Genomic DNA, 23,454 nt, shown 5'->3' with positions numbered 1-23,454 from the left:
GCTTTGTAAGGAAGTCATTCGGCTTGTCTCTTCAATGTGGCCATATGACGAAAGTGTCATCTACATACCGGAAGAAACAAGTAGTTTCCCATTTGTCCCGGTTGCAAGGCTTCCTCTTCGAAATATTCCATGTACATATTGTCTACAACTGGTGAAGCGGACTCCCCATGGCTACTCATTCCGTCTGTTCACAGTAGGTACCGTCGAAAGAAAGTATGTCGACGTCAAGACGTGCCTAAAAAGGTTGGTCGTCTCTGCGTCAAATTTCTGGCCAATCACTTTTAAGAATTCTTGTATAGGCACTCTGGTAAAAAGAGAAACGCACAAAGATGTCGGTATCTGTAAGCTTCAAGATGTTAAGGCGCCCAAAAAAAACCACAGAATTGCGAACGTGATGTGAACACTTCCCAAATCCTTTAGGTGCTTAGCAAGTGAGTAAGTCAGAGCACCAGTGATGCTGGTAAGGGGACGAAAAGGAACCCACCCCTTCCTTGTGAACCTTCGGCAGTCCATAAAATCTTGGTAGAATTGGCGCTCTCTCTCATAGCTTCTTAATAATCTCGTCTGGCAATTCGGATTGATTGAGAAGCGCCATGGCCCTCCTCACCACCCTCTTGGAAGGATCAATGTCGATCTTCCAGTATGCACTGTCTTCTAGCAGGCCTCGCATTTGCTCGATGAAATTCTGGTGAGACAGGACCACAGTTGCGTTGCCCTTGTCGGCTGGGAAGACCACAATGTCAAGATCTTCTCAGTTTCCTTAAGGCTGCCCTCTCCCTTCAACAGATTGTGATGTTCCTGGCTCGCCTTGATGCAGCTTGATACACGTCAAGTAGCATTGGTACAAAAGAGGGGTGAGGTACAAGTGACAGATGGTACAGTATGTACCATTCCCGTGGGAGAGTCCGCCAAATGTACTGAACTTGCTTCTGACGGGTCGGCACGTTAGGGTGCTAGGCGCCAAAACGCCTAACTTCTCATATTAATTATTTATATACTGTTCATCATATTTAACCGAGTTTTCAGTATGACGATCTCTCATGGATGCCCTACGAGTCTACCGTTTTTGTTTATTAAATTTCACTAGTTTTGAGAAACATAGGACTAACGATATTGCAACCGAAGTGCTTCGGGCAGCGCGCCTGGGAGACGATGTACTTCATCTACACTAGTCAGACTGTTTCGGGCGTTCTTGAGGGATGGACGCGTAACTATGTTTCGGCCGTTCAGGAGAAACGGAGATGTTGTACTCTATATCAGAAGTGGATAAAAAAGTTACCGTACAATTAAGAAACTATGTCGAGTGTTGTAAAATATAGTGTAAAAATTGTGATTATTTAAATAATAAAAAGCAGGATACAGTAATGAGAAGTGTCGCCTACCATCATTGTCACTACCACAGATCTTGCCTTCTGTAGCTACGAAGACTAAACTGGGCAAGTGGCATCCCATAATAAGAATCACAGGTTCCAGATGATGGCATAGCAGCCTCCGCCGAAGAAGATTCCACGGCCGACAAGCTGTCTCCTGCGCTGGGAACACAACTTTAGAAGACGACAGGTTGGTGGAAAGAACGGCTAGGGACTCTTAATCAATCTCAATAGATCTCTCTGATTTCCCAAGGACGCGCATAATTTATAAGATTTTCGATTTCATAGGTTTTGTTTGCGTGGCGTACTTCTTCAGCTACTTCAGAGGGAAGTCGTGCTGCTACCTCTTTAACTGAACTTATGACATCCGTGACAAGTGCCGATTTAGGAGTGGGTGCAAAATTCAACCATTTCTTCACAACTGACACCGCATCCTCATCCAGTCGCTAGTCTTGCAGGGAATATCAGGTAGTTTCGTCTCAGATATGTGCTCGAATTTCAGTGTTTAACATCCGGTAGCCTTTCTTTGTACGGAGTTTGTGCGGAGTGGCCCGCGTGACACCATCAGTCCAGTCCACCGCCCAAGAATTGAACTGGTTGGCCAGCTGTAAATGTTATTTTGTGAAGTTCTCTGTTCGTCCAGTCCGGGCACCTGCGAGTAAAGCGGATTCTCCTACATACCATGGCTAGGCTGGCACATTTATTAATTCTTCTGGCTGCCGCTGACTCGATATGATGTGTTAGTCTGGTGAAATTCGGTACTAAATGTTCTTCACGGCTTCAATGCAAATGCGCTCAACAAACGGGTTCTCCGGTGGCGCAGGTTGTCAAGTCTTTTCATGCTGAGATAAATCTCCTCCCCGTAGAGATATGAGTGTAGATAGTCCATCTAGTCCACAATCACAAAGATGCTGCCATTGTCTGCTTGAATCACAACAGTAGCACTATTTTTTCTTGGTACTACAATCTCTCGTCGTTCTTACTTCGGTATATTTGGTTTTGGTGACTTTTTCCTTGCTCAGCTGAGGATACATATCATAGCTAAGTTCCCAGGGATTCAATGGTATCTTATTTAGAGAGGCATTTAGGTACCAACGCGAAGTTGAGTCCTGTGACCAAAATGTCTGCAGCGGCATCATTAAAGGTGTAGTTGGAAAGGTTGACAAATGTTTGTGAGAGGTGACACTGAATAGTTTTCTTTGAGATTTCTGATGACGATCGTCGAATCTCTTCTTTTGCTGGCAACGGTCGCCGAAACGTTAGTACATTTTACATGAAGCGATCATTTCTGCCTCATGATGACAGGAGTATACTCTTCTAAACACAATAGCTACCTGAAATTCCGTTTCTCGTCTGCGTTGCACACTCAGATACTAACTGAATGATATCGCAATCCTTTGGTTAATGTCTATCATGTCTAGCGAAAATAACAAACTACTGCTCATTCTTGAAGAACAACACAGTCTCCAGAAACTTAAGACATATCAAAATTTAACAGTTCTAGAAATCCGACGTGACATCGTCACACAAGGCTTATCTGGCTGTGAAGAGTAAATGCCGAAGTTGGAATACAAAGATGGCAGTTAAATTTGTTAACACTGAATATTTCCTTAAAGATAAGAAGTTTTTCTGGTGAATTTTTGGTAACTCATTACAGGTAACCTACGTTGAATCAAATGTTATTATGATAAAAATTGAAATATAGGGATCAAGGTTACACCAAGACATTAAATAAATGAAACAAATATCAGGGCCTATGGAATATCAGCGTGATAACACAGAGAGTGTTCTCAAGCAGAGCATGCGAAACGAAGTATCGAGAGGCAAAAGAAGAGACTACTGAAGAACATAATACTTCATTACAATGTAAGGAGTGCATTATTTTCGCATTTTTAAGTTAGTTATTTTAATATATATGATTATCATGAACTTTCTGAATTTTCATCATTAATTTGTGAAAAAAAACCACTCGTGATAGATAGGAGCCCTTAGCGCTTCCGAACTTAGCATACCAAAAAAAATTAATATCACCTAAATCGATTTTAAAAAATTGTAAAGCATAAATTTGTAGACCTGTTAATTATTTGTGTACTTTAGTTACAAAACTGTCCTGTTTTCATATCCATGTTGCGTATGAATTCATTAGTTACTGGGCAGTATGTGCCATCCCTTGTATTGCACTCACACACTGCTGTCCCAATATTTTCTCTGCGAATCGGTGGCATAGAATGTCTTCAAAATAGTCGAACGTTTGAGTGTATTATTACAAATCTGATGTCCCGCTAGGTTTCAATTTGGACGTAAATAGATTTTCAACTATCCATTGATACTGTAGTCGCCATAGACAAAGTACCAGTATGAGATATTGACTGCACCATAGTGCTTAGTTAGGCATTGGATTACACATTGACTGATGGATTAATTAGATCCAACAAGATTTAAGTTATTTGCTAACATAACTGTCATATAGAATGGAAGGACATTTGCCGAAATAAAATACAAATTAGAGGCGAAAGTTAGTAACGCATCTTATGAGATTCTAGCACTTTCAAGTCAAGATTCAGCTTGGAAATATATTTTGTGATAGGGTGTACAACTCATTTTTTAATATTGTGTTTTCCTACAACTTTTCTTGACACAAATTAGAATTGAAAAAAATAAAAGAATTAGAACACAATTTCTATACGACCACAACTATTACCATACGACGCCCACAGAGGTTTGCACAGGATAGAGTAGCATGGCGTACTGCATCAAACCGGCATCATTGGTCCAATGTAAACTACTGTAAGCGCGAGAGGTCAACAAAGTGAATCGAAGTTGCGAGCTTCGATGACTTCAAAAATTTCTGCGTTGTGATTACAAAATCGAGTGTCGGTCACACTTATGTGCACTATAATAACAATAATGTCGTGTGACGAGGGCCTCCCGTCGGGTAGACCACTCGCCTGGTGCAAATCTTTCGATTTGATGCCACTTCGGCGACTTGCGCGTCGATGGGGATGAATTGATGATGATTAGGACAACACAACACCCAGTCCCTGAGCGAAGAAAATCTCCGACCCAGCCGCGAATCGAACCCGGGCCCTTAGGATTGACAGTCCGTCGCGCTGACCACTTTTTTTTCATTATTAATCTCATTTTGTTCGTTTTCGTTCGTTGCATTTGCTCGGGGCGGACGTCGCGAGACACTCGTTTAAGTTCGTCCTTGATCAGTTAACTCAGTTTTTTTCTTACCGAGAGCAGACAACCCTCTGACCGAACACGCTGAGCTAACGTGCCGGCTTTAAACCTAACTAACCTAAGGACGTCACACACATCCATGTCCGAGGCAGGATTCGAACCTGCGACCTCAGCGGTCGCGCGGTTCCAGACTGTAGCGCCTAGAACCGCTCGGCCACAAGGGGTCCGGCACCACTCAGCTACCTGGGGCGGACACTTATGTGCACTGTCTAGTGCAGAAATTGATGTAAACTTATGTCACTGACGAACCAGCCTCAAAGGAGAAACGCCTCCACCCCTACCGCCCATTAAACACGCAGGTATAGGGAAAATTTGGGATATGGAAAATTTTGCGTTTCGCAAAGGATGAACATGCAAATCAAGAAGAACGTGTGTGATAAAACCTCACTGAATTTTCTGTGGGGGCTGTTCACAATACTTTCAAGGAGTCATCATGAGTGATATTTCAAATTTCATCTCTGTCCTGAGAGAAAAATTATTCAGGACCTCTACCCGAAAGAAGTTGTAGCTTACCAGATTACAGAGTGCTTTCTTCCGGGCAGGCACCATAGTTGTACAAAATTTGTAAAATGACAAAATTTCAGCTATTAACTGTAATTATTGTTTGTCGGCCACTATTGTCCGATTTCGGCTACTCTGCCACTACCCATGGTAGCCATCTTGCGTGTGGACAGGTTGTCCCACTGTCCAACCACCATCATACATACGGCGGCGAACTTAAAACGAATGACAAGTGGACAAGCTTGAAACAAATATAGAAAGAATTCAAAAGCAGTACCGGAAGCGAAAGTAGTTTAACCGTGGAACCAGCCGAAAATGGTCAATAGTGAAAAGTCAGCAATAAATACAACAGAAAGCGGAAATGTTGTCACTTCAGGGAGCGGCAAAGGTGATGATACTGAAGGTTTTCTCTAACGTGTAACGACCATTATCAACCAGTTATTCTGATGATTTATGGGAAAAAGATGTAGCATATTTTGCGAATACAAAGACCATAGATACATCCAAACACCAGTAGTTTCCTTCACGATATATGAAAGTGTTAATACTGCACTCGGCGCAATGGAGAACATTAACGACGAGGATTGGAAAAAGGGTCTACAATCCCTATTAATCTTGAATGTCTCATATATTTCGACTACTGCAAACATCGGCTCGCGGAAGTTTCCAGATTTCAAAGAGTTCATTACAAGTATGACACAACACTGTAATGACCAACGTCACAGTGCTACGAACGTGCATTCACGTCATGGAATTGAAGATGCCCAAGGTACAATGTGTGAAATCGATAAAGCTCAGTGAAATTTCTACGAAATAAGACTTAAGCTCTTTAAAATATATTTCTCTGCTTACTAAAGAAAAACAGCTGCTGTCATCTGAACCTGTGCTCCTTATAGTGATGAAGTAAGGTACTTAAAAATAAAACATATTATCCGAGATTTCGGTTGCCTGCTTTCTGAAGATTAATAGCAGTACAAACATAAAGTAAACAATAGATTTGCAGCCTAATGGATCTCTGGAATGTTTCCGCGTTTGTCGCTCTTAGAACTTCACGCTCTTATGTGCTTTTCCGCCTACACACTGGGAAGATTATGATTTCAGATAAATCTAAATGTAGAAAATTTTTTATTGTATTATCACATATTTGTTCATTTGCCTTAGAAACGCAAGACGCTGAGGAACTACAGCGAAATTAAAACCAACTTGTATCTGTTAAACATGTTTCGTATGCAATAAAGGCCTCATTAACTGAAAATTCGTTGCTCTTGAAATTTCCGATGCTCGTATATTACATAAATATTACAGCTGATGTTACTGAGTTGACACGAACGACTTGCAACCTTCGAATTGCAAGACGAGTTACATTTGATATCACAACATACAAAAACAAAAAAGAAATTCAAGAACATCCTTGTACATCAACTATAGACAAAACCTGCAGGAAGGGTGTTGGGCTTGAAGTGGCAGCCATTCTTTATAGGCAACAAAATGGAAAAATTGTACATATGTACTCTCATTGAGTCAATTATAGATTGAGAAGTTAACATTCAAAGATACAGAACCCAGCTAGAAAAAGTAATTACCCATGAACTAAAGACAGTCAAAAAATTGCAGGGCTATACGTACGTATTCATATTACAGATGCTCAATATGTGCATCGTTTGTGACGTGGCAGAAATCGATACGCGCATGAAATTCACTAAGTCGATGACACAAATTGCCCTCTTTGGTATCTGTACATTAGTTTGCCTATCTGCAGGCGTCAACTGATTCAATGCGACAGTATGGAGTGAATTATTTGTCTGCATGTTCTGACTCGCCTACTCCCTAGTGAAACTATGCAGCAGAGTGTACTGCATACTCCGAAGGGGAACTTTGAGAGATAGCCTATCGACTGATATGTTTCATTTTTCTGTATGTCACGTAGTTTTCATGGAGTGGTCTTCTGGAGTCCCGGAGATACTTATGAATAACCAAGAGCACAAGAAGGCTTGAAACATGCAGTCACTCGTCTGAAGATACTTATCAAACACCAGTACCACTGTGAATTAAGTCAACCAACGAGGCATAACAATGACCACACATTCTTCACCTGTAAACAACGAATAGAGAAGTTTCAGAATCCAGATAATTTAAAGCTGAACTCATCTTTTGAAGAGCTTCATAGGCTCAGACGTATTCTTACATACGTCAGTTTTTATGGGTTAAAGGAAACAGAAAAATATGAGTGCGAGAGAAAATGATAATAAATAACAATTGTGAAATGATGTACTCATCACTTTTGCCTATGGATACTAGAAACAATAACACAGATATGAACAAATTAATGACATAAATATGTTTTAAATCTCATACAGCTGTCACTGACAATGAATTATTGTCTGGTGCGTTTCGTACTCTGAGAGCTCATCTCCCGGCATTGCACGAAATTGCAGTTTAAGCAATAACAGTAACAAAAAGTGCAATATTACAATCTACAGGCGGTGCCCGGAGCTTCCAATAAAAGTAATACCCCTCATTGTGGTTGGTGTAGCGATACGCAGAAAATCTCCGAATCCACTGTATAGAGCAGCGAGCCGTGTGAAAATCTATTACAACTTCGTACGCCAGGATCATACTACAAAGCTGTATGTGTTATCGAAATTCACAGATAAGTATGCCCTATCATATGCATGAACTATTGAAGTGTAAGCCCACTCATTTCCTGTGCTAAATTATAGGCCATAGTGATAGATATACGACACCTGCGTCTGTTGCTGATGTTCACATATCATATTTTAACCATATAAAGAGTTACTCTCCAGTCACTACATGAATTTCCATTGCATATTTATGTAGCATAGTATTCTGAATTGCTTTAAATGTGCTAACTGTTTTAGTAGCACGACAAGAAAGTACAGATATTCTATCAGTGTGAAATTCATGAAAGCAACTGATACGTTCTCTTGTACAGTTTCTCTGCTGAGATGGAATTCCAAACATTTTCACAGTTTTTGCAATCTCATTAGCCATGTACATAATAGTGCAACAGAATCATAAAAGAATACCGAAGATAAAAGTAGGAAGTCAAGGAGAGGGAGTACTACCACTAGCTACCAACATCAGTGTATGAAGGTGGTCAGAACTGCCATACACGAATGCAATGACAGCGGGAAGTTCAGTTATACAAAACTTCACTTTTTGGCGTTTGTAGATAGTTTGATATACCGGCAGACTACACACAAATAGAATCGATACTGACAGAATTTCTCAAGTAATTTTTGAAAAGATGCGGTGCAGGTTCAGATTTTTGGTTAGCTGAAAACAAAAGTGACAATTGTATAAGAAACGAAATACACTGTTAAATCTCTTTTTATACAGGCGGTACATGTGGTCATATTACATGGCTTGAGATCTTTGCTTTCAGTGTAGGCAATAATTGAAATCATTCGCCATCTAATGGCTGTTATTAGGCGTTACAGTGTCGGGTAACCCTCAGAAGGAAGTGAGAACCGGTGTCCCAGTGGTTCTGGTGTGGTATACAGTTGGCAGTTGTCATTTTTTCCCGGTTTGGACAAGGTCGTCGACGTATTATAACACCACACCAAGGCCAAGTTCTGGCCATCTCTGCATTGCGGCGGCTTACGGATACCACTACGAGATTATTTTCAGAAGGGCCATTGGAGGCGCTATAAACGATCCGACTGTAATGATCGGGTTACGAGAAAACACCATACGAGGCAGACGTGCTGTGGGAGTACGACGCTTGACACAGTTTGCAGGTGGCCTTCAGTTCTTCCCTTCCCTTGCCAACTGGCGACTTCGTCATTGCCGAAACGTATTGTTCACAGAAGCGTCCAGAGATCCTGTGGCACAAGATGATGGCTGTGTTCGTGTATGGAGACTCGTGACGAGCAATACCTGCAAAATGTTGTCTAGGAATACGGCAGATTTCCAAATTCTGTGATGTTCTATTGTGTTGTGCTGACAGCCATACAAATCCTGTCATTGTCAATGGTCATCTTTCTGCAGAGCAGAATATCGAACAGATCGCACTGGACCATGTTGTTGCCGGCTGGTGTGGCCGAGCGGTTCTAGACGCTTCAGTCTGGAACCGTGCGACCGCTACGTTCGCAGGTTCGAATCCTGCCTCGGGCATGGATGTGTGTGATCTCCTTAGGTTAGTTAGGTTTAAGTAGTTCTCAGTTCTAGGGGACTGATGACCTCAGATGTTAAGTGCCATAGTGCTCAGAGCCATTTGGAGAATGTTGTGGGTCTGAATTCCTTCAAGTGCCAGGGCCTATGTGGCGGTCGTCAGCAGGTTAGTCTTGCGAAGTCTGGACATCGAAGTAATGGAGTGGGCGGCAGTGAGTCCCGACCTAAACTCCATCTTGCTTATGTGGGATACGCTTGACAGACGTGTTCGTGAACTTCATGTTCCATAACAGAGTCTCCAAGAACCGTCATGCTGTCCCATAGAATGATCCCACAAGCTTAGCTGAGCGGTAACGTATTTGCCTATCATACTGTGGGCCCGGGTTGTCTTGCTGTTGTGTTTTCATCATCATCATCATCATCATCATCATCATCTCGTCATTACCAACACGCAGTCACCTGAAATAAGACCGTGTAACTTCCCCGGACGGGATCTCTCAGCCATCAATGCCACACGATCATTACATTTCACTTCATTGAACCATGGGAACGGATGCCACAAGGTGACCTCTGTAAACATACAAGGAGCATGCCACATAAGTGTGAGGCATTGATAAACTCACGTAGGCCATATAAGTTACTGGAGCTATCTAAGTCCACAGAAATCCAGCCAGGATGACGAGATGCGTGATCGTTTCCACTTTGTTTTCGATACGTGTCGGACATTACAGTTATTCTCATGCCTAAGATCAAGGTTTCCATTATGTTTCATTGTATATTCAATTTGTGAACGGTGAGAGTATAATTTAGTAACATACACAGTTCTCAATTATTGCTCAATAGAGCATGGTAGACGCCCATAGTCATGTTACCCTAATTCCTTTGAGCAGTGTAAAAGGGGAGACGAGCCGACTTGAGGCAAGCGATAAGTTTTAAGGTTTCTTTAATCCTGGAGCATCCCTCTCCATCCATGACGAGCGCTGGAAAGTTATAACGAAAATGAAGACACGGTGCACTCAAGTAGAGAGGTGTCCTGTGTCGTGTTATCCGGTCCTTCTTAGACGGGTGTGGTAAACAGCAGCGAAGAAAGTTGTGGCGCGGAGGGGCGGCTCCTTGTGCGGGTAATTGCTCGTTAGGGCCGCGTCTAATCGCCGCCTGATTAACGAGATGAGGCGGGAGGAGATGCCACGGGTGACGCGCCGCGCGTCTCCGGTGACGGCTTTGATTAAACCGCGGCGCGGCAGGCTAGTCAGCTCGCAGCCGGCTCGATGGATGGCCCACCAGCGCACTCTGATCAAAGGCCGCGGAGGTGCCGCCAGCCGGCCAGATCCGGGGCTCCCGGTCTCTCTAACGCCGTGAACGACGCCAGTCGATACGTGGCCGCAACACAAACACCGCCGTCATCGATCCGTCTCTGTTAATGTTGAGGCTTCTGTTGCTTCACAAGCGGATTAGAATGTGGAGACGAGATGAACAGTTCTCGGTAGAAAGGAATGGTGTTGATGCAAATAAAGTTTTGTTTCGTTGCACAATAACATTATCTGCGGGGTACTATACATTACAGGCTTTTTCATCGGTGCTGGAACATAATGTTCCAGTCATAAAAAACCGCTAAGAGTCATGTAACTGACGAAACAAAAATAGGGACAACAAAAAATAAGTAATGTGGAAGAATGAAATATTGGGAATAAATTTGTCTAGGTAACATGCTTAAGTGATTAACATTGCAAGATCACAGGTTAATGTAAGCGCGACATAAGCCACTGAAAATGTGAAATATTGGTAGACTTGTAACTGCTGTAACAGCCATAATGTTGAATGCAAGCATGCAGCCGTGCATGCATTGTGTTATACACGTGCCGGATGTCAGTTTATGTGATGGAGTTACATACCTGTTGCACTTGGTCAGTCTATACAGAGACAGTTAATGCTGTTTGCGGATGACGCTACAGTTGTTGTCCGACGATGTCGCACATGTGCTGGGCTGGAGACAGATGTGGTGATCATGCTCGCCAAGGGAACATGTCGACGCTCTGTAGAGCATACTGGATTACAACAGTGGTATGTGAGTTAGCGTTATCCTGTTGGAAGACACCCGTGCAATGCTGTTAGTAAATGGCAGCACAACAGGTCGAATCACTGGACTGACGTACAGATTAGCAGTGAGGGTGTTTGGGATAACCACGAGAGTGCTCCTGCTGTCGTACGAAATCACACCCCAGACCATAACTTGACGTGTAGGTCCAGAGTGTCTAGCACGCAGAGAGATTAGTTGCAGGCCCTCAACTTGGCTCCTTCTAACATACACGGGAGCATCACTCGCACCGAGGCCGAGCTAACTTTCATCGTAAAACACAACAGACCTCCTTACTGCTCTCCAATGAGCTCTCGCTTCACATCACTGAAGTCGCAAATGGTGGTGGTTTGGTGTCAGCGGAGTGCACGCTACAGGGGCTGGCTTGGAGCCATTCTTGAAGTAAACGTTTTGTAACGGCTTTCCCGATTGGAAAAGAGTGCCTGGTCCCAGGCACGAATCCGCCCGGCGGACTTGTGTCGAGGTCCGGTGAGCCGGCCAGTCTGTGGATGGTTTTTAGGTGGTTTTCCATCTGCCTCGGCGAATGGGGGCTGGTTCCCCTTATTCCGCCTCAGCTACGCTACGTCGCGTACACCACCATTACTCTACCACGCAAACATAGGGGCTACACTCGTCAGGTGTGAGAAGTTCGCTGGTGGGGGTCCACCGTGGGCCGAACCGCACAATAGGCCTAAAAGAGTGGTTCGGTGTTGGGCGGCGGAGGGGTGAAGTGGACTGCAGTAGTCGTCGTTGGGTTGTGGACCACTGTGGTTGCGGCGGGGACGGAGCCTCTCCTTCGTTTCTAGGCCCCCGGTTGATATACAATACAATACAACAGTTCGTTGCGACACTATGGTGCTAAATGCTGCTCGAATTGCTGCTGCAGATATAGTACGACGCGCCAGATTTATACCCCGATCACAATGGTCTCCCCTCTTGATAGTGATATGTAGCCGTCCAGAACCCGATCCTCTTGCGACTGTACATTGTCGTGACCTCCGCTGCCTGCAGTCTTATACAGTGGCTACATTCCTACCTAGTCTTTCTGCAATATCGCGGAAGGAACATCCAGCTTCTCGTAGCCCTATTAGACCAACTCATTCAAACTCAATGAAGTGCTGGTAATGACGTCTTTGTCGCCTTAATGACGTTGTTTATTAAAATCAACTGACCACGTCCAGTTTCAGATGTGACAAACGCTGACGACAGTTGCAGCGTTTATTTAAAGCAAACCTGATTCGCATTCTCATAGTAGCGCTATTAGCACCACTCTTACGCGAGTGTCGCAAAGTCTGATAGACATCATCAGATTTACAAGCAGGCCAACCAACTTTCTTTTTTTTTTGTCAGTGTATTATGACAACAGATAGAGCATGTCTAAAGGAAGCAATAAATGAGTCACACTGTAGTTGTTTAGTTCAAGTGAATAAACTAGGATACTGTGTGGTCGTAAAATGGTTAAGCCAGGTGTCCGCAATAGCCTATCATCGAGAAGCGCTAGTGACGCAAGGTGTGCAGGACAACTTCTGTGACGTTTGGAAAGTAGGAGATGAGATACTGCCGGAAGTAAGGCTGCGACGACTGAGCCTGAGTCGGTGCGTGGGCAGCTCAGCTGGTGCCTGCACGTTACCTCAGTGTGTTTGGTCAAGAGACTGGCTACCCTCTGTATTAAAAAAAAAACTGAATGACGTTTATCACAGTTATAATTTGAAAGACATCATGCCACATCCGCGCAGAACCACTGAGGAAGAAACGACTAGGAACAGATCGAAACAAAAAGTCTGAAGAGCACTTATCCGCGAAAGCTAAAGGTCCTAGACTCGAATACTGGACCAGCATACAAGGGCGCATATTATCAAAATAGTTCAAATGGCTCTGAGTACTATGGGACTTAACATCTGTGGTCATCAGTCCCCTAGAGCTTAGAACTACCTAAACCTAACTAACCTAAGGACATCACACACATCCATGCCCGAGGCAGGATTCGAACCTGCGACCGTAGTGGTCACGCGGTTCCAGACGTGCATATTATCAGCAACGTTATTTCCGTCCTTCATCGCAACATTGTTACCAACGTCTGTTTTATCACATTCGTGTCATCTCAAGTGAGCTGTTATATTTGCTACATATCTGAAAATTTTAAATATTTGAACAATTTGACACATAGCGCCTTGCATCACGCCTGTATAAGGCGGAAGGTAGCGATCAGATAGATACAGATACTGTCTCATGATTCTAAAATGACGGATGCGTAATTCGATCCAGTAGCTAGCAGCAAGTAGTTACGGCTGTGGCCGAAAGATTCAGCATCTTATAGGCTATGAAACCATACATAGTTATAGCACTATATTTTGGAAACAAAACCGCATCTTGAAAGGAAATTACGTCTTCTATGCATAATAGTTGATTTAATAAGTTTAATCATTAATGTGAATGACAGTGTGAATGGGAAGTAATATAATAAATGAATTTTGTTATGTCTGTTAACTGTGCATACGGTAACGTGAGAACTCTGTCCGTACAGAGACTGAAGCATACTCTCAGGGAAAATTTGTAAAATACAACTAGGCACTTTCTAGTACTGTGATAATTCTATTACTTGGAGAGAGAGTCATTTTGATAATTTGTGTTTTCTAAATTTTGTTCATTTAATAAACTGTTCAGAAAAGCTATTACGTTGTGACAGGTCACACACAGTTTAAATCAGATGCTGTGCTATCTATCGGCCAGTCACAGGACGGTACGTTCGCGCGTATTTTGTGGACCAAGAGAGTTGCCTAAGTAACTTGGGATCAGCCATCATCATGTGTGGAAGCGGGTGTAAGGAGCTCTGAATAGATGTGATAATTTTTCGCAATAATGAGTTAGACTTGGCCGCGGAATTCCGCAAAATGAACACAAACATGTGAGAAAGACAAATAGGCGAAATTTCAATTTTTATATGTAAACTGTGACTTTTGAGCTAACTAAAATCTGCGTGGCGTATTGTGCAAGTCGTGACCGAGAACTGAACATTAAAGGAGATCCATTTGGATGATATTAGAACTACCGTTCTGTCACAGATAGCCCGGATTTAATCTGTTTGGTAACTGGTTCGGTTAATTACCATACAGGCTATGATGATTGTATGTGAATGAGTGTGAGTGTCAAATCTGTAACTTCCCATTAGCAAGGATTTGGTGCATTTTTGTATCAATCAGTTGACAGCATATAATAGTTCACTCAAAAGCTGTTTGTCCTGTAATTGTTCAATGAATGTGATGCCAAAAAACATTTGATGTAACCTTGAGCGGAAGGCAGCACGGGACAGTGCACGAGAAAGCGAAAAATAAGATCGGCGCCAAAAGGACTGGAACTTTGCAATGGCAAACGGATGACAAGCATCATCATCGAAGAATTGAGAAATTGGACAACGCGGTGGTAGGTGTTACAGCTAATAGCGGCGGAACAGAGCAGCCCTGACAAAATGTGGTCATTGAGGACCCTGAAACTGGTAAAGCTGAAGGCAGACATCAGATCCGCAAAGGCGGCACGCGACGACCACAGCAGACGAGATAAGTCAAGAGAATTTTATTCGTTTAATCTGAGTGGCAGTCAGGCAAGCACTCCTGAACAAGGACAACTAGATCATGATTAATTAAAAGATGTTGTTTTACACTGAAGCGCCAAAGAAACTGGTAAAGTCATGCGTACTGAGGCGCAAAGACATGTAAGGAGGCAGAATACGCCTATATAAGAAAACAAACGTCTGTCGCAGTTGTTAGATCGGTGCTGCTGCTGAAATGGCAAGTTATGAAGATTTACATGAGTTTGAACATAGTGTTATTAGTCGGCGCACGAGCGACAGGACACAGCATTAACGAGGTAGTGATAAAGTTGGGATTTTCCCGTACGACCATTTCACGAGTGTCCCGTGAATATCAGGCAAAACATCAAATCTTCCACATCGCTGCGACCGGAAAATGATCCTGCGAGAACGCGGCCTACGACGATTGAAGAGAAAATTCAACGTGACAGAAGTGCAACCATTCCGCAAACTGCTGCAGATTTTAACGTGGGCCATCAACAAGTGTCAACGTGCGAACCATTCAACGAAACACCATCATTATGTGCTTCCGCAGCCGAAGATCCACTCGTATATCCTTGATGAATGCACGACACGAAGCCTGGGCCCGTCAATGCCGACACTGAACTGTTGATGACTGGAAATTATGTTGCTTGGGCGCACGAGTCTAGTTGCCGGCCGGAGTGACCGAGCGGTTAAAGGCGCTACAGTCTGGAACCGCACAACCGCTACGGTCGCAGGTTCGAATCCTGCCTCGGGCATGGATGTGAGTGGTGTCCTTAGGTTAGTTATGTTTAAGTAGTTCTAAGTTCTAGGGGACTTATGACCACAGCAGTTGAGTCCCATAGTGCTCAACCGAGCGAGGTGGCGCAGTGGTTAGCACACTGGACTCGCATTCGGAAGGACGACGGTTCAATCCCGTCTCCAGCCATCCTGATTCAGGTTTTCCGTGATTTCCCTAAATCGCTTCAGGCAAATGCCGGGATGGTTCCTTTGAAAGGGCACGGCCGATTTCCTTCTCAATCCTTCCCTAACCCGAGCATGAGCTCCGTCTCTAATGACCTCGTTGTCGACGGGACGTTAAACACTAACCACCACCACCACCATAGTGCTCAGAGCCATTTGAACCAACGAGTCTAGTTTAAAATTGTATCGAGAGGATGGACGTGTACGGGTATGGAGAAAGCCTCATGAATCCAAGGACTCCGCATCTCAGCATGGACTGTTCAAGTTGGTGGAGGCTCTATAATGGTGTGGAGTGTGTGCAGTTGGAGTGATATGGGACCCCTGATATGTCTAGATACGACTCTGACGGGTGACAGATACGTAAGCATTCTGTCTGATCACCAGCATCCATTCATGTCCATTGTACATTCCGACGGACTTGGGCAATTTCAGCAGGACAATGCGACACGCAAAACGTCCAAAATGGCTACAGAGTGGGCCCAGGAACACTCTTCTGGGTTTAAACACTTCCGCTAGCCACCAAACTCCCCAGACAAGAATATTATTTAACATACCTGGGATGCTTTGTAACGAGCTATTCAGAAGAGATCTCCACACACCCCCCCCCCCCCCCCCCCAAACCCCTCACTCCCCCGTACTCTTACGGATTTATGGACAGCCTTGCAGGATTCATGGTGTCAGTTCCCTCCAGTACTACTTCAGACATTAGCCGAGCCCATGTCACGTCGAGTTGCGGCACTCTGCATTCTGAAGGGGGCCGTACGCGATATTAGGCAGGTGTGCCAGTTTCTTTGACTCTTCAGTGTAGTTGATGATGTATATAAGCTATCTCCAACTATCGTGGCAGAAATGGAACAAAATATTTCAACAAATGCAACTTTGAAAAGTAGTTTAAATTATGACACTAACCACTTGAATGATATTGGTGTTTTTAGTCTGTTTGATGCAAGTAATTTTAAGGTAAATGAACTAGACAGAATGGAATCAGATATCAAACCTATAAAGCAAACAGAAGAGGGAATGGTGTTAGGGGGGGGGGGGATAAACCAGAAAGCTTGCGAATAATGTATGCAGAATTAATGTTTACCAGAACAAACATTTTATTGAAATCATTAAAAATATGGAACAACAGACTGATAATCCTGATAAGAAATTCGAGCAACAGTCTAATGAGCTTAAACAACACAGAAGTCTGAGTAACGAGATTAAACAACAATCTAGTACTAGCAATAGTATGGCTGGTTAACGTAAATAGTTTAAATATGAAGTTATTGTCTAATTAAAAAACTAGGCTGTTGAGTTATAGAAAATGTGGGACAAAAATTTCTGTTTGTTTAACACTAAGGTTGAAAAAAGAATTTCTCAAGTTGAGAAAAACTGTAAGTAATCCCAGAAAATGTCAAAAGCCAGTTCACAGAGATTACTAAAAAGGTAGTTATTTGACGCAAGCATAGAATAAATCAAGTTAAAGAGGATATATATGAAATTGAGCAGAAAAACGCTACTGTAGAATTTGTTTGCGAAACCATTTATTAGTTATTTGGGAAAGGTGAAAAAATTGTTGTAGGAAGAGGAGCAAGCTAATTGGAACTTTCGGCTCCAAAGTAATGTGGATCACCGCCAGAATGTTAATGTAAACAGACTGGGTATGTTCTATAATGATAATAGAAGAGTACCCAGGAGCTGGCGCCATACTATAGCAAGCCAATTACCAGAGAGCAAGGATCTGTGTACAGATGGTTTCACCAATTCATGACGATGATGATTTGCTAACTACAGTATAAGTAGGAGGCAAAGAATCAGAATTACAGAGCATGGGAAACTTCACTCCGTCTGTGAAGTGCATTTGTGGAACTGGTAAAACTAATTTGAACCCGCCCATTGTATACACTAACATTAAAGTATCTGAATTTCTAAGTAATTATGGGAGTGATAGACATGAGGTTAATGAGAGTAATAAATTTAGAATATGCATGTTTAACGATGGCTTGGAAGAGTTTCTCAGGAGGAAAGAATGAAGTAAACACTGCTGCACAGAGAACTTTGTAGATGGTTTAAAGGAAAATGATTAAGCGTCTGATATACAGGAAAGACGTCTACAGTGCAACTGATGATGAATCTTGCCACGGAAAAATGGAGGACACAGATAATTAGGGATAGCAGGAGCTAGACGAGTAAAGAGTGGAGGAAATATTGGAGGCAATTAATGAAGATTTATGTGCAGCAATGAGAGATTTGCAGGAAGGTTGTGACCATAATGTTGGCCAGTCAGTTAATGAGAATTTAGGGCAGGAGGAAGGTGATCGTGGTGCGAAGAGTTAGAAACAAAATTAATTACGGTGAAAAGAGAAGAAGTAGATTTGGAGAAGCGTTTCGATCTGTCAGTGGTCTACAAATTGACAAACCCTAAGAGGGTGAAAAGTGAAAACAATCTGGCAAATATGTAAGTTATCTCCAGACACAGAGAAGGTTTTGATAGTTGAACATGATGTACTGGAGTAAGATGAAGTCAATAATAGTAGGGAAAAGACGGGACAGCCAGTAATTAGTTGCGGGTACAATGTGATGGAGTGCAGTGTTTAGCTGAAAGTGGCGGTGATCTTTGCGCTGTTAGTCATAAGTGGTTAGAAGGATTACCTTGTAAGTAAGATTGATAGTAATGTCTTTTATCATTATTCAAATAATTGTAGCCATGGGAAGGCTAAAGAAGAGTGTTAAACTTAAAGTGATATTATTTATTTACATAAACGGTTTCCATTTGTATCACAACTTACTGGTAATTTACGGTTTGAGCATTGACATGTTGATAGGTGTGGAGTTCTTTACAGCAGTTGGACTTTGATGATGATTCAGTGGTTTTGGAAATAAAGGGAAGAATAGTTATTACACATTTTCCAGGAAAAGAAACTAACAAATAAGAAGATGACAATATTCCTATAAGGTGCTGTAGGAAAAAGAGACTTGGAAGGGTTTAAATCCGGGGAGTTTGGTGGCAAGGGGAGTACCGTAAGCTCATCCTTGTGTTCTTCGAACAACAAACGTACACAGCGATCTGTCTGACACGTTGCATTGTTCTTCTGACTGATGCCATCTTGTCGAGGAAAAGAAACTACATGTAGGGGCGGACATTGGCGTTAATGATAGAAGCATATATGTGTTGATTCATTGTGTCTTCCAGAATAACGGCCGGCCGGGGTGACCGAGCGGTTCTAGGCGCTACAGTCTGGAACCGCGCGACCGCTACGGTCGCAGGTTCGAATCTTGTCTCGGGCATGGATGTGTGTGATGTCCTTAGGTTATTTAGGTTTAAGTAGTTATAGGTTCAAGGGGACTGATGACCTTAGAAGTTAAGTCCCATAGTGCTCAGAGCCATTTGAACCACAATAACGAACTCACCCTGGATAAGCCATGACAACATTTCTCAGAGCGTAAGGAATGCACGATGTTTGCTTTCAGACATTTCACGCCATACATGCCAACGGCCTTCTGTCCGATGGAGCATAAAACGTGATTCATCTGAAAAGGCCACCTGTCTCCACTCAGCGGACGTTCAGTAACGGTATTGGCGAGCGAATTCCAACCTTCGTCGCCCATGAAGAGCAGTCAGCATGGGTGCATGACCGAGGCTCCTGCTGAGGAGGCTCATACGCAGCAAAGTTCGCTGAACGGTCGTCGAGGAGACGCTGTTGGCAGCTTTTGGTTCACGTGAGCGGTCAGCTGCTCAGCAGATGCACTTCGCCTGTACACAACTCCGCAGCTGTCGTTCATCCCTGTCGTTTGGCACATGGCACACCACAGTTACCTCTGCGTCGTTTTTGCAGTGCCGTTTTTCCATGCACGGTAGAATTTAACAACGACGGCGCGCGAAAAGTTTAGAAACTTAGCTGTTTCTAAAATGATTCCACCCTTGGGTCGCAAGCCAACGACCACGCCCTTTTGGGCGGCAGGTAATTTGCCCCGTTTCCATATTTCGACAATGACTGCACTTTTGTCCCCGTCCCTTCGGCATACTTTATATACCCTCCACTGCTAGTGCTGCCATATAGCGTCTGAGAGTAGTTACTGCACGCGTCGAACATAGGGGTGGTCACATCAGTGTGACTGGACCATGAATAACTTCATACAGGATTCAGATGGAGGTGGAAGGACAGATATGGGGAGCAAGACTGAATGAATGTGGACAGTAAAAATGCCTATATTTCGGGAGTAGTCGGATGAGGCTTTTGTAGGTTTAGAGAACAGTGGAAGCAAAGCTTGTATGTATTTTCACCACAGTATCTCTCGTATTGACTCTAGTCAAACAGCACACCTCGAGCGAACGTTACAGTTTAACATATTCCCTTTGACGAATCTGCGAAGAAACGAAGCGTGCGAGCCAGAAGTGAAAACGAATGAAGCCTGAGGGAGCAAAGCATATGCGCTCGGGTGTGGACTTTTATTCGGCACGCCGGCCGCATTAACGGGAGAGAGCAGGGTAGCAGGTGGCGAAGCGAGAACTGGGCCCCAGGGCTGACAGGCTGGCGGGCACGCCTGGCCACATTAGCATTCTTCTTGGCCGGCCCATGAATAATAGATGCGGCCGCGGCTGCGGCGCCGCGGATCCCTGCAATTAGGACAGCCCCGCTGCATATTTCACCCGGCAGCCCGGCGCACCGCAGCCTCTGCGACGCGATGCGAGGCGAGGCGAGGCGCTGCGGCTCCCTCATCCTGCTCCCCTCATTAGCGGCTGATGGCTGCAGCACCTCCTGTCCTACCGCCCACACACGGCAGCGAGACGTGTGAAGTGTCGAGTCCGGACTCGAACTCACATCTTCGGCACTAGTCACTAACTTACGTCCCTGTTTATGTCGACCTGTCGGAGGATACATAGGTTGAACCAACGATGTGACTAATTTACGAAAACAAAGAGCAAATTCTCAACACTACAGAAGTGAACAATCAATTCATATCTCCTTGAAGGAGAGATATATGCAAAAGAAGGCAAACCGCTTCTCCGGGTAGAGCCCCCGCCTCATGAAATGATGACTTACTGTTCGCGTGCTCGCCTGGCGCCTGGGTGTGGGTTTTCAGCATTATATTTACTATTGTGAAATAGTCGCGAATTGAACAATGGCCCGAATGTAGAATAAATTTCCTGTACTTCACATCTGTGGTCATAAATTTTTTGTCATCAGACTACCGGTTTTGGTCTATAATGACTATCTTCAGATCTGTTTGAGCACATGTTTTTATAAAACAGATCTTAAGATAGGCATTACAGACCGGAACCGGTAGACTGATGACAAGAAATTTGTGGCCATAGACGAAGTATAGGAAAATGTATTTACTATTGACAGTGGCCATACTGGCTAAGAGCTGATACGCTGCTTGTAATTATTTTTTTTCTCTGCCACCATTTACATTTTTCTTAAATTAACAAATTCCTGTGCGTTTCGAGCATGTTTTTCTCATCAGGTGTTTTCTATTGCATGCCTATAAATACAGAATTTTTTCTGTATACAGAGTGGTCCATCTGAAGTTTCGGATGAGATTATCTCGAAAACTATACATCGGGTAAAAATAGTGAGTAAGACACGTTCGTAAGCTCAAAGGGGGACATCAAATGATACTATACGTGACTTCCAGCCCCCGACCCCTTGGGTGGGGCGGGGGGCAGTTTTTAAATCTTAAATGGAAACCCCCATTTTTTACTGCAGATTCGGATTCTCCGTAAAAAAGTAATCAAGTTTTATTTGAAACATTTTTTAAACCAATGACTGATGGCGCTGAAATCGAGAAAAATTAAAATTGGGGAAGAACTCCGATTCATTTAGAATGATCCGAGAAGGACGCATCAAATCGATGAAAATTACGCCAAATTACGCTATTTTTTTACAAAATGTATCCTGCCTGCCACAGTTTTTGATGGAGGGAGGCGGAATGGTATTAAAATCTGGTTAGGCAACTCCTCACAATTGCATTACTCACCCGACTGTGGCGCTACCGTGACCAAACTGCGAACTATGGCTCAGTATAGGGGTCGGTGAGACTGAAAACCAGGACCGACGAGGATCGACACCAACCCAAGGGGAAAGTGTTCTTACCATTCATCAGTAAGGTCACTGATCGCATTGGAAAAATTTTAAGCAAGTACGATGTGGAAACTTTTTTCAGACCTACCTAGCTATACCAGGTGTCTATAAAACTCCGTGCAGTTGTGGAAAGGTCTATATGGCCACAACAAAAAGAAGCGTCAACACCCGTCTGGGTGAACACAAAGGCACTGCTGCCTCGGACATATTGATAAATCGGCTGTGGTAGAACATGTGTTTCACGAAGCTGATCATGAAATAAAGTTTAGTGAGACGACGGTCATAGCAAAGACGTCGCATTATTATGCACGAATGTACAGAGAGGCCATTGAGATTGCCAAACACTACAATAATTTTAATAGAAAAGATGAAGGCATTAAGCTGGATAAGATATGGATGTTAACATTGCAGCAACAGCGTGACAGTCGATTAATTTCAATCGAGAAAGTTGGCAATATCAAAGATCATAGCACAGCCGACGTCACGTGATTGACAGCGGCGCCCTCTGGATGGTTTATATATACAGCCCTCACTCGTTCTCGCGTTGCAGTTCGCCGATTGTCCTCGGAGGATGCCTGCCGCAATCGAAGGCGAAACGCCAGGTGAGAGTCTTATGTATGGACCACGGCATCGCAGCCCGGAAATGTTAAGTGATGACAACACCTGCCCTGAAAGCCTTCATTCTATGATCAACTTATGATGCTTTACATCATGGTATAACATTTCTGCCATTTATACCTGCGACGCTTGAAACTGGTCTATGATCGGAACTAGGAGCACTGTGCAAAATAAAAGACAGCTGAAGGTTTTCACCATGAATTTCAACGTTTATTTAGCAGTTGATATTCCCCAACTGTATTCATACACATATGGATAACACTAACAAGAAAAGGGACAGGCTCATAGGGCATTTCTTAATGCATCATGGAATAACGTTTATGGTACCAGAGGGAGCTGCAGAGGGTAAGAACTCTTAGGGAAGTTAGAGGTTAGAAAACACATAACAAATAATTGAAGGTGTAGGGTGTGAGCGCTTCTAATTACTAAAAAAATCATTTAAACAGACGGATAGTTTCTTTCGTAGTGTATATGTAACAAAATTCGGGTTGATCTTTGTCTTACATCGTCCGCAAACAAATGAAGATATTTTGCAGAATGTAGCAACAAAATCTAGTAGCTCACATTTTACAAGGTCGTCAAATTGTGCAGGGACATTTGAGTGGCATTCATGGTTTTTCACTGCGATCTGAATTAAATTAAATGGTCAACAAAAGAAACAAATATGCATCATTTCATCGAGCCCCAGTGTAATAAATTTCGTTTTCCGATCGGAACAAATTTCGTTAACAGCAGGGCGCTTCAGCGTGTTTACCTTGTTTTCACTGCCAGAAATACCAAATGCCACCGTTGCAACGCTCGCTTTTGTTCTGACTCCGGGCGACTGTAAAGGACAGCAGCCGAAGCCACTACCTGCTGCCGACGGGCAGGCAAGAAAACTCTGTCACAAAATCTTCCGTGCATCTGATAGCG

At 43.5% G+C, this 23,454-nt stretch overlaps 1 protein-coding gene across 1 annotated transcript in view; it reads right to left on the bottom strand.

Annotated features, from left to right (window-relative positions):
* The window catches only part of LOC124594377 (adenylate cyclase type 3), a 686,894-nt gene extending 666,335 nt beyond the window's left edge, over positions 1-20,559 (bottom strand). Inside the window, exon 1 of the mRNA XM_047132746.1 lies at positions 20,368-20,559. Coding sequence (XP_046988702.1) covers positions 20,368-20,559 — 192 coding nt within the window. The remainder of the gene's footprint in view (positions 1-20,367) is intronic.
* Positions 20,560-23,454: the final 2,895 nt, after the last annotated feature.

Source organism: Schistocerca americana, chromosome 2, assembly GCF_021461395.2.
Source record: "Schistocerca americana isolate TAMUIC-IGC-003095 chromosome 2, iqSchAmer2.1, whole genome shotgun sequence".
Taxonomy (NCBI): Eukaryota; Metazoa; Arthropoda; class Insecta; order Orthoptera; family Acrididae; genus Schistocerca; species Schistocerca americana.
The sequence above is the reverse complement of the archived record's forward strand: the minus strand, read 5'-3'. Positions and strand labels throughout refer to the sequence as shown.